Source organism: Elephantulus edwardii, unplaced genomic scaffold (genome assembly GCF_000299155.1).
Source record: "Elephantulus edwardii isolate Elephantulus edwardi_28Jun2011 unplaced genomic scaffold, EleEdw1.0 scaffold00002, whole genome shotgun sequence".
NCBI lineage: Eukaryota > Metazoa > Chordata > Mammalia > Macroscelidea > Macroscelididae > Elephantulus > Elephantulus edwardii.
Window position 1 is genome coordinate 6,387,764 of NW_006399752.1, and position 11,764 is coordinate 6,399,527.

An 11,764-nucleotide genomic window follows, 5' to 3' on the forward strand; every position below is an offset into this window, starting at 1 on the left:
CTATGAGTCGGAAACGACTCGACGGCACATAACAACAATAGTTGGTATATAGATGTGTGGATATGAAGGATCTCTTTATAATGGAGGATAAATTTTAATTATGATTGAGAGAATGAAAGGAATGGAGAAAATGTGAGTGCAAGATTTTTAGGTGGAAGGCTCTGTGAAAACACAGAGCCATGAGGCAGGACACAGTGTGTTTGAAAACTTACAGACATTTCGCTCTTCCTGGAATGCAGTGTGTAAGGGAAAACACTTAGTAGATAAGATTGAGTTTGCAAGAAAATGTGGGCTTCTAGAGCAATAGAATATTTTAGAAAGTGCCTATGTGTGGCAACCACTTTGCTACACAGTAATAAGGCATCACTAATTGTGAACAAGTGAATAATATTATTCACAGATTAACCTGAGGTAGAAAAAAATCTAAGGCTGAAGGTTCAGGGATCTGCCAAATATTATTGAGAAATGTCTCATACAACAACATGAAATACAGTGATGATCTGAGGTGGAGATCAGTCATTTCCCTGCTTTGAACCATCTCTATCCTTCTCCCCCTCTCCCTAGTCAGCACCCAGCCTTGTTTTCACGGCTGACATTGAGCTCCTCCAATGATTCTTTCCACATATGTAGTCTAATTTCTGTCCATCATGTGAGGTCTATGGGTTTTTTTTTTATATTTTAATTTATTTATTTTTCATTTAAATGAACATCTACAGAGATTTTGGAATTCCATTCATTCATTGTTGCACCCTTGGGTTGTTTTTTTTTTTAAAGATATTTGTAATGAATAAATCATTAATTATACAAAATTCAGTTATTTGGTCTCCAGTCTCCTTTCTATCACTATGTTTATAATTTCTGACCACCTGCTGCCCTTTGTTTCTAACTTCACCAATTTCAGAATACAAAAGTTGGTAGAAATTTTTAATTTCCTCCTCTTTGATTTCAGTTATTGGTGCATATTTTAGAAAAATAGTTACATTAACTTATCTTCCTTGTATACAGATGGATAGTATCCTATCACTTATAGTATTTTACTTGCATAGCTCATGAAACGCAGATAGACATTCTTCTGGTACTCTCTGCTTTCAGCTAAGATCCCTCTAACATTGGCTATACTGTCTCCACAGCCTCTTCTAAATCCCATTTGAATATCTGGCAATTCTCTTTCGATGCACGGTTCCAATAATTTTTTGGATAGTCTTTAGCAGAATCTTGCTTGCATGTGGTATTTGTGATATTGTTCAAAATTCCTACACTCTGTCAGATCATATTTTTAGATACTCTTTCTATATATTTGTGTAAGTAAATGAATGATAGGGAGCACAACATCAAGAAAAGGGATTTATAGGAGAAATACTAACATGGTGAAGTTGAAAGCACTTACTGAATAATTAGAAATCTCCCACTGATTAAAAAATAACACAATTTGAGCCAGGCACACCTTATCCTCAAAGGGATATTTTTGCTTTTGAAGGTTTTTCTGAAGGCCATTGCAATGGATTTACTCAATGTAATCCCACATTTATTTTCTTGATGACTGCTTTCATAAATGTTGGTTGTGGATATAAATAAAATGAAATCAATGAGAACATCAATTTTTCTCCATTCATCATGTTGTTGCTTTCAAGGCCAGTTATGAGATTTTTGCTTTCTTGATGTTAAGTTATATGTTATATAATCCATGATGAAAGCTGTAGTCTGATATTCATCAAACTGCTGCAAACAAATGTGGAAATCATTTTTCTATATATTTGTGGTGTTCATGAAATTTTACAGATAGATTTTTTTTTTGTCATATGATATGTATTTGTATCTATCTATTTACTTCTGGGGTTCCCCACAAAGATTACAAAAAAAGTGTGACATAGTCTTATATTTGTAATCAGACTTGATTTATGTTTTAGTCTATGATTGAATAGAAAGAAAAAATATTTGTTATTACTTTAAAATGCAAATCCTTTATATAAAGCATCCTGGCAATTAAAGGTAGATTTTATAAAGAGGATACATTTTTAACATTAAGAAAATTTACTATACAATTTCTTAAAATGTATTCTTTTTATTTAAATGTAAAATGTTATCCTTTTTTTTTCACAGTTACACCCAGAGAAAAAGAGAAAGAAAAGATCAAAGGAAAAGAAAAGGTAAAAGAAAAAGACAAAGAAAAACCTGAAAAGAAAGGTATGGAATAATATTTTTTATTTTGCATTTAGATAATTTTATGTTAGTTTTTAGAACTACTATAACAAAAATACAACTTGTAAATAACTCTGCATAACAGAAATGCATTTTCTTACAGGTTAGGGATCAGAAATCTGAAATTAAGGAAGTGACTAAGGGAGACACTCTGGTTCAGTGCTGAAAGCATTTAGCTACTACCCAAAAAACTTAATAGTTCAAACTCCCCTGTTGCTCTAACTGTGAAATATGAAACAGCTTACTAACTTGACTATTTACAACCACAGAGTCACTAAAAGAGAGAAGTCTAGTTAGCTTTTCAGGGTCACTATGATGGCAATAAGTTTTTATTCTGTGTGTTTGTTTTGCATAAAGAGAAAGTCACTCAGTTGACTCTTGGGGAAAATCCTCATCTCAGTTTCTATAGCCCTCAGATTCTTAGGTTCCTAGGTGATTTTCACATGGTGTATATCCTCCCTGAATTTAGATCTGCTTCTTTGTGTTTCTGTTGCTCCTTACACACTCTGCACTGTTAGACCTCTTTAACTTCACAAAGAAAATTCCATTCCCTAACATGATTTTATCCATTGATAGTTTAGAAGAATTTGAAGGAACACAGTCCTACCCTTGAAGCTAGAGATGCTAAGATTTTCTTCTGTTAGTATTGATCTCTGAGGATTCATTTGTTATTGTTGTTGTTGTTATGTGCAACTTGTAGAGAAACAGCTCTGAACTTTGAATCCTGAGCCGGTCTCACTGACTCCAACACACCAACCCCTATTGCCCTAGCTATTGTATTAATACATCTCATCAGGGCCTTCCTCTCCTGCACTGTCCCAATAGACAATCACAAATCCTGCAGGTGATCTGCCCAGATTGAAAAGCAGAAATAGAAAACTTCATAGTAAGTGTGCTTTTGTCTATTATACATCAATTGCAGGAACTTTTGAAAATATGTGTTTTACTCTACTAGTAATACAAACAGGGAGCGCTGGTAGCCTAGTTGTAAGGACTTAACACTAATAAACCAAAGGCAGTCAGTTCAAATCCACCAGCAGTTCTGACAGAAGGGCAATCTCCTCGTGTCATTTAAAGACTCTGAGAAGTCACTGAAGTGTTAGTTTTAAGTTGGTTCTGACTAAACCACACATAGCGGCAGCAGCAACATCTGAACTCACCTGAAACTCTGAGAAAGATCTCTTGATCTGCTTTTGTAAAGATTATAGCCAATAAACCTTACTGATCTGTTCTACTTTGTGTAGTCACCACAAATCAAAATCAACAGCAATTTTTTGTACAAAAATATCTACTGTATTCTGTGACCTTGTGTCCTAAATACCCTAACATGTTACTTCTAATAACAATATTCAGGTTATTACCTATAATCGGAAGTGATTTTTTTAAAAAAGGTGGGGAAATAGCTTTGGGGACAACTGCAACAGACTGAATCCTTGAAGGCGACACTTCTCTATGAGACATTGCCGTTGAGTTGGAACTCACCGATTGCTGACCTTCCAGTGAGTTTGAAGAGGCTGTATATTACACAGGAGGCTGTTTGCCCTCTCTCTCTGCAGAGCAGGTGGATTTGAACTTCTGGGGAGGCTCCATCTTTGGATTAGCAGCACAACTCCCTCTGGACTAAGGCCCAGAGCTCCCTTCTCTCTCAATGTTGTTAAGTACCATTGAGTCAGCACTGGCACAGGGCTGACCCTCCAGCAGGTTTTCAGAGGCAGTAAATTACGTGGGAGGAGGCTGTCAATCTCTCTCCCACAGAGCAGCTGGGGGATTTGAAATGACTACTTTTTTGGTTGGCAACACAATTCCTTGCCATTAAGCCACCAGACTACTAGAATCCTTTGTCATCTAATCAACTCTTACTGGTGGTGACTCTGTGAGTATGATATGGTAGAACTGATCCATGGAGTTTGTGGGTTGATGGTGGTGGTTGTTGTTTGTTTTTTTCTTTTCTGGCTGTAATTGTAATTGAAGCCTATCACAGAGCCATTATAGTACTAATAGTTTGATTAAAAAGGTCAGACCTGTGCTTTATGGTTTCTATGAAGCTTCCATTCGCTTCAAAAATTCAGGCAGTTACTCACAGATTATGTTTTAAAGGAGTACTTTTTAGCAAATGTTTTAAGCACATTTCCTCTTTCGTAACATAAGTAAAAATGATGTCTATTATTATCATTATTATACAGACTAAAAATGTAAACATTTGGAACTATAATTTAGCAATTTATATTTTTCCTTAAAACAATTGTTTAAGTGAATATCTAATTTTGTTTTTCTAAAATATCTTTAATTTCCATTATTATTCTCCAGCATACAATCTGTTGAAAATGTATAGTCATTTGGGAAAATTACCAAACCCTGAAGTTTAATATATTCGAAATATAAAAAATAAGATGTACATTCAGTTGTAGTTCTCAAATCTCAGTTACCTAAACTAATAAGACATATAACTTTACTAGTATATAAAAAGAAAATCAAAGTTAGTAAAAAAAATTATTATTAAAATACTGAGACAAACATATAATGTTTCAAATATTAGGCCCAATACACTGCAATTAACAGATAAAGTTCAGTTAGTAATTTGTTTTCGTTACTTAGTACTCTAATAATACTCATCTTCCTTAGAGTGTGTTTGAAACTTTTGATTGTCAAAGTGACTTAAGGCAGAAATTTACAATGATTTGGTAAACAGACCCCAGAGAGGAGATGCATCTGTCTCCAGTGCATGACAGCCCCTAAAGAGAATTATTCTTCTCCAAATGTCAGTTGTGCTTACATTGAGAAATATTGTAATTACTTAAATACCTTCATTTAATTTAACTATTTCCTTTTTACTAAGCCTAAAGAAGCTTCAGCCTGCTGTATCTTTTGGAGAAATTATAACAAAATTCCTCTCAGTTTGTCTTTCCTAAAACCGCTAACTGTTTCAGTACTGATCTGAAGAAGGAGAATGAATTCAGATTTTAAAATTCTCTGTATTAGTTCTTTTCTTAAAAAAATTCACTCAGATTTATTTTATTTTTTAAATATTTTTATTTTAATTGTGATTTTAACAAAAGTGTACAGAAAAGTTAGATTTTCAGTTTGCACATTTGACCCACTCTCTCTTCCTTCCCTCTCCCCAAGTAGGCTTTTTAAATTCTAGTTTATTTACAAAATTCAAATACATTGTTTTCCAGAACAGATTCTTCCAATTTCCCTCACCTCTCCACCCATCAAATTGTACAACTCCATGATTAATCCCCCTCCCCCTGCACATCCTCAACCCTCTGCTTGCCTGCTCCCCCACACCTGTTGCTCCTTATACTCATTCTACAATAATGGTTTTATACAATATTTGTCCTTGAGGGACTGAGTTAGTTCACTCAGCATAATGTTCTCCAGTCCCTCCCAAATTAGGTAGTAATTTACAAAATCATTGCTCCTCTGTGCTGCGTAGAATTCCATTGTGTGATTGTACCATAATTTCTCAATCCATTCATTTGTGGGTGGACATTAGGGCTATTTTCATGTTCTTGTGATGGTGAATAGTGCTACTATGAACATTGGTGTACACATCTCTGTTTGTGCCTCAGTTTTCATTTTCTTACGGTATATTCCAAGTACTGGAGTAGTGGAGTCATGTGGAATTTCTATGTTTAGCTTTCTGAGGAAGTGCCAAACTGCCTTCCAGAGTGGTTGCACCATTTTACAATCCCACTAACAATGTATAAGAATTCCATTCTCACCACATCCTCTATCATCACTGCTACAATAACTTAACATTTAGGAATTTTATTTCTAAATTATTCTTGTTAATGTTATGCCTCTTAAAAATAATCTCTAAGATTGATAGCTACAAAAGTTATCTGAAGAGAAATTTGGTCTTGAATTCTTTTAAAATAATGTTCTAATCTACATTTTTTTGTTTAAGCAACTCACAAGGATAAAATTGAGAAAAAAGAAAGACCAGAAACAAAAACAGTGGCAAAAGGTAATTTTTTCTTTATATTTCCATCATTACATTATTTTTACTTTAAAATACTACATTTAAGGGAACAAGTAGACATATGAATGAGAGCATTTAGCATTTTATTTACCTAAAAACTAAGTTTATTTATACTTAAAATTTACTATCTAAAAGAACAGAAAAGTTAACTATTTGAAATAATGCAGTGTTACAAAATGAGAGAATGAAGAACCTCATTCTATTTTGTAAATGGAAGGTTGTCCTTCATGTCCTTCACACTTTGATGTCACCAATTGATTATATTTCGCAGAGGTATTTAAAGTTAATCATCAGTTGGTCTAAAATAGGGTGATTATCCTGGATTATTCAAGTGAGCTCAATATAATCACATAAGCCTTAAAAACAGACAAGTGATGCAGTGTAAGAGGAAATCAGAGAGCATTAAATGTGAGAAGAACTTGCACCTTTTTGCTGACATGACAGTTGAAGGCACCACATGAGAAATGAAAAGGAAGTGAATTCGCCAACATGTTGAGTAACCTTGGAAAATGATCAGTTTCTAGGTCAAGAACTCAACCCACCTGATACATAAGTTTGACCTTCTGAGACTCCAAGCAGAGATCCCATTTTAAAATTGCTTAACACATTTATTTTTTAATTTTTTTTCTCCATGGAAAAACTCATTGCCATTGAGTTGGCCCTCCATGGAGTTTCTGAAGCGTAAATCACCCAGGAGGAAATGACTTCTTTTTCTCCAGCAGAACTGCTAGTGGACTTTAAATACCAGAGAGGTGTGGCTTTTGGTTTAAGCAGTGAAACTCAGCCACCAGTGGAAATAATGACTGGGTGTTGCTTTAAGATGGTATATTGCATTGAAACAGATGAGGGGGAGAACTGTTTAAAACGGATATAAGGTTAGGTATTATTTTCATGATAAAATTACAGAAAAAGAAATGCATAGTAAAGTGGACTGTGGACTTGGGAAGGAATTGTATCACAATGGAAGAAAAAATTTTTTTGTTCTTTTCAAAGAGAAAAATGAACTGGGGGAGGGGTGGACAGGGAGGAAAATATGCAACAATGATTGAATGGGGGAAAATTAAATGGAAAAAATATGCTGTAAAAATATATATGTTAATTAAAAATCATTAATAAAAAAGAAAAACAGAAATATATAAAAACCATTTAGGTTAATGATAGTTGGGCTTTAAGCTTTACTATGACAAAACAGATTAGTCTATTAAGTCTTAGATCTCTAACAGGTTTAATTATTACCATTTCTTTTCCTCTTTCATAAAATGTTTATTGGTTTGCTTACAGAGTTCTTATAGATTGTATTTTACGCTATTCCTCATTGATATCAAGCTTCACCGATGCATTGTGTTTTATAAAATTAATCACCATTTAAAAATAAGAATATTTGTTAAAATAAGAATAGAAAACTCTTCTTGCTTAGGAAGCTATAGTGGCTTAGTGGCAAGGAGTTCCTTTCCTGACACATGGTTTGAATCCATGGTTTGAGAGATGAGCAATTTCCTCCAATACAATTTATACAGCCTCTGAAAAGTCCCTGGAGTGTCAGCTATGCCTCAGTTCTAATTCATAGTATCTAAATAACAATATAACAGTTACCTGGTTTATAGTTTTAAATGTGCATTACACTTGAATTGGAGTTACAAAAATTTAAATAAGAGATTTTCTTTTTCAGGAAAATTAAAAAAAAAAGGCTGTACATATATCTTAACCAATAGCTTAAGCCATTAAGGACCTAAATATCTTTGTGCATACATCAAAATAATAGTGATAATTATTAAAATCATCATTATAATTGGTTATTGTTTTTAGCATTAATAGGCCAGGGCTTTACCTTCTGAATATATGAATTATTTAATGTTTAAAAAACCAGGAATTTTTGCTTACACGTCAATCTTTTTTTAAAATTTATTTATTAATTGTAATGAAAGTTTACAGAGACTTAGGATTTCCACTCATTCATTGTTGCATTTTTCTCCATGCCCACCCCCTCCCCCAATCACTCTTCTCCTTGAAAAGAAAAAGGAAAACTCTTTCATTGTTATGCAATCCCTTCCCCCAAGTTCATTCCACTATGCAGCCTTCACTCTGGACTTCTTTAATGATTTATCCCTTTTAAACAGATCTCTCCCTCATCTATTTCAATGCAATATACATCATTCCTCCCCTCCTTTTCTGTCTTCTCTCAACCCTGATGTCAGTCCCATTTTACAACAGTGGCCCTATGCAATATTTGTCCTTTTGTTACTGAGATATTTCATTCAGCATAATGTCCTCCAGGGTTATCCCTTTTGCATAATATTTTATGAGTTTTTGGTTTTCTAATGCTGCATAGAATTCCATTGTTACACTTCAATCTTATCTGTAGCATTTCAATTTCATGTCCATGTTATAAAATTCAGGTTTTATGTGCTAAGAAATTTCAATCCAGTGTTTTCTGAAAGTAGGTATAAATTGGAATTTATTTTTCCAAACTCTATATTTATCTACCCTATGTAAAATAATTAGATGTTTGTGGTAAAACAAAATTATTTTTATTTACTAAGTATGTTCACCAGTTAAATGTAATTTTAATGAATTAAGTTAATATAAGTAAATTGTAAATTGAAACTATATTACTAATAGCATAAATTTAGTCTATAAATTTGTAGATAAATTTTATTTCTATATGGCTCTTTTGTATATGTGAATGAGAATAAATTATGTTTAAATATATAAAGATAAAAAGATAGAGATATATGTAAGGTAAAAAAAATGGGTGAAGTGAAACAAAAGAGTTTATTAGCAGCTCTCGCGGCGGGTATGCTAAGGCCAGAGAAGGCAGGTGAGGCAGCGAAGACGCAAATGAGGAAATTACAGGCAAAATTTTATGGGTATGAGTTGAGGGGTATGGTACTACTCAGTGGTCTATTTTCTGTGGAGGACACTGATTGGGTGCCCTCTGTTAGTTCCCAAATATGGAGTCACCCAGTCCCTTTAGGTGAATTTCGTCATTTAAGGAAGTTAAGTTAAGGAAGGATGTGGTTGTGATCATGCTTTTTTTTCTGATTGGCCATAGCTGTCTTAACCCAGGCAGATTGGAATGTCTCCCAGAAGGTGTGGTCAGCGTGGAATGTTGCCCAGCTCCCAGGTGGCCTTTCAATAAGGTGGCCTCTTAAAGTTCGCAGAGAATTTTTAGACCATGCAGCTTAATTATCTAGCTTAACAGATGAAGAAGCTCTATTCACATAGATGGAAAACTATTTGGTGGTCAGGCCATAGAACTAGCATGTAATTAGATGAAGGTGATACAATAGCTGAGCTGAACTGAATAGAAATTAGTTGTTCTATTAAAAGACAAAGTTCTCAAGCGTCATTTATTTCTTCAAGACTTATTTACTGAATAGTAAATGTTTATTGCTGTGTAAAAAGTGAGCCCAAATTTAGTAGATTAAGTCAGCATACTATTATCTCTTAGCTTCTGAGGTCACAATATGGGCATGGTTTATATTTTCATATATATAAATTGTAAGGTTGTTGTTGGTATGTACTGTTGATTGATTACTAACACATAACTGACCCTTGAGTGGGTTCTCAGTGACAGTAAATCTCAGGGGAGGAGGTTGCTCATCTTTCTGTTATGGAGCAGCTTGTGGATTTGAACTGAGTGCCTTGGTTTGGCAGTGCAGCTCCTTACCACTCAATCACCAGAATTCCCAAAGTGCAACCCCTTACCACTAAACCACTAGAATTCCCAAATTGTAATGCTAAAGGAATATTCCACACAATGTTGTAAATGCTTAAAATACTCTCTTCCTACAATGAATAATTTTCAAGAAACACAGTAAGATTTAAAAGGCATAAGTTAAAGTGTGTGACATTATGCTAAATGCACAGGAAAAGCATCACCTTTGAGGGTTGTCTCTTTCCAGAGATAAACTAAATTATTCCTCAAAAAACTTTTGATTCCCAAAGAAATTCTGATGCTTCACAGTTTATTTTTTGCTTTGTTTGAAGCATATTCTATCCAGAAAGAAGTATCATGTGATCGACTCCTAAAAAAATCACTAGTGAGAACTTTATGTCCAGCAGCAAAATAAGAGTATCAGGAGATGAACTTTGGTGGCTTAGTGAGTGGAGACTTGTGCTGCCAACCCAGAGGTGTGTGGTTTGAATTCTTCTTCTGCTCCACAGGGGAAAAGGAGGGCAATTTCCACCCAGGTCATTTATTGCCTCTGAAAACCCACTGGAGGGTCAGCTATGAATCAGTTCTGATTCAATGACACATAACAATAAAATCAAAAGATGAACCCCCTGGCGCCTGAGAAGAACACACTCAAAATATAATTGGAGATGAGTTGCTTTCTTCAGCCTTAATGATGTGGATGAAGAAAAGCTAACAGGACCTTTGTATGTCAGTGTAACACAACTAAAATTAGAATAAAGAGCTGTAAATATCATTAATAATTAGGGAGCTCTGGTGGTCTAGTGGTAAGAAATGGTGCTGCAATCCTAAAGGCATGAGATTCAAATCCACCAGCTGCTCCACAGGAGGATGGACAGTTTACTCCTGTGCAATTACTTGCCTCTAAAAACCCCACTGTAGGGTCAGCTATGGGTCAGGTCTGACTCAACGGTACACAATAACAACTTTAATATATCTATAATATAATCTATAATAATCTATATAATCTATAATCTATCTATAATCTAGGAGTGAGCTGAAAGGGACTGGTGTTGACAATTTTGGATTGAACAGTTAGATAATTTCTCTCTCTGGGAATGACAAATCGCAGAGAATGTGTCAAGATCTATCCTGATGTAGAACCTGGCTAGTGATAGGTTAATAATCCACTGCTGTTGAATCTGTTTTGGCTCATAGCAACCCTCTAAAATTGGGTTTCTGAGGCTGTTAATTATAATTTGAGGAGACTACACATCTTTCCTCCCAAGAGCTGCTGGTGAATTAGAACCGTCAAATATGCATCACTCCTGGGTTAGCAGCACAATTCACTATGGACCGTACTTCCAGGGCTCCCTAGATTAGGAAACTGTCACGCATGCATAAGCCAGACCAACTGATACAACTATTTATTTATGCACCAACAACTAATATAAGAAATTAGAAATGGAAGACTTTTGTCAGTTTCTGCAATCTGAACTGTATCAGATATGTGAATAAGGAGCATTAACAATTACCAGTGATTGGAATGTAAAAGTTTAAAACAAAGAAAAACTGGTAATTGAGAAGTATTTATTAAATGATAGAAATAATGCCACATATCATATGGTAGAATTTTGCAAGACCAGTGATTTATGCATTAAAAATACTCTCTTTTCAACCAAATAAATCATGTCTTTGCCTTTGGACATCTCTGGGTAGAGCACATGGGACTCAAATTGGCTCTATCTCTCATGAGACATGATAGAGAAGCTCAGAGTTATCAGTAAGCACAAGAGAGATATAATCATCAGTTCATCGTGTGTAAGCTCAACTATCTCCATACCTTTTCAACCTGTATGCAGAACAGATTATCCGGGAGGCTGGGCTCTATGAGAAGAAATGTGGGGTCAAGACTGGTGGATGATCTAGCAACAATCTGCGTT

The 11,764-nt window shown here is 34.7% G+C and overlaps 1 protein-coding gene across 1 annotated transcript in view; it reads left to right on the forward strand.

The window, feature by feature from the left end:
* Positions 1-11,764, forward strand: part of TRDN (triadin) — a gene marked incomplete at its 5' end in the record, with an annotated part of 210,111 nt that overhangs the window by 122,240 nt on the left and 76,107 nt on the right. Inside the window, 2 exon segments of the mRNA XM_006903572.1 lie at positions 2,101-2,184; positions 6,110-6,169. Coding sequence (XP_006903634.1) covers positions 2,101-2,184; positions 6,110-6,169 — 144 coding nt within the window.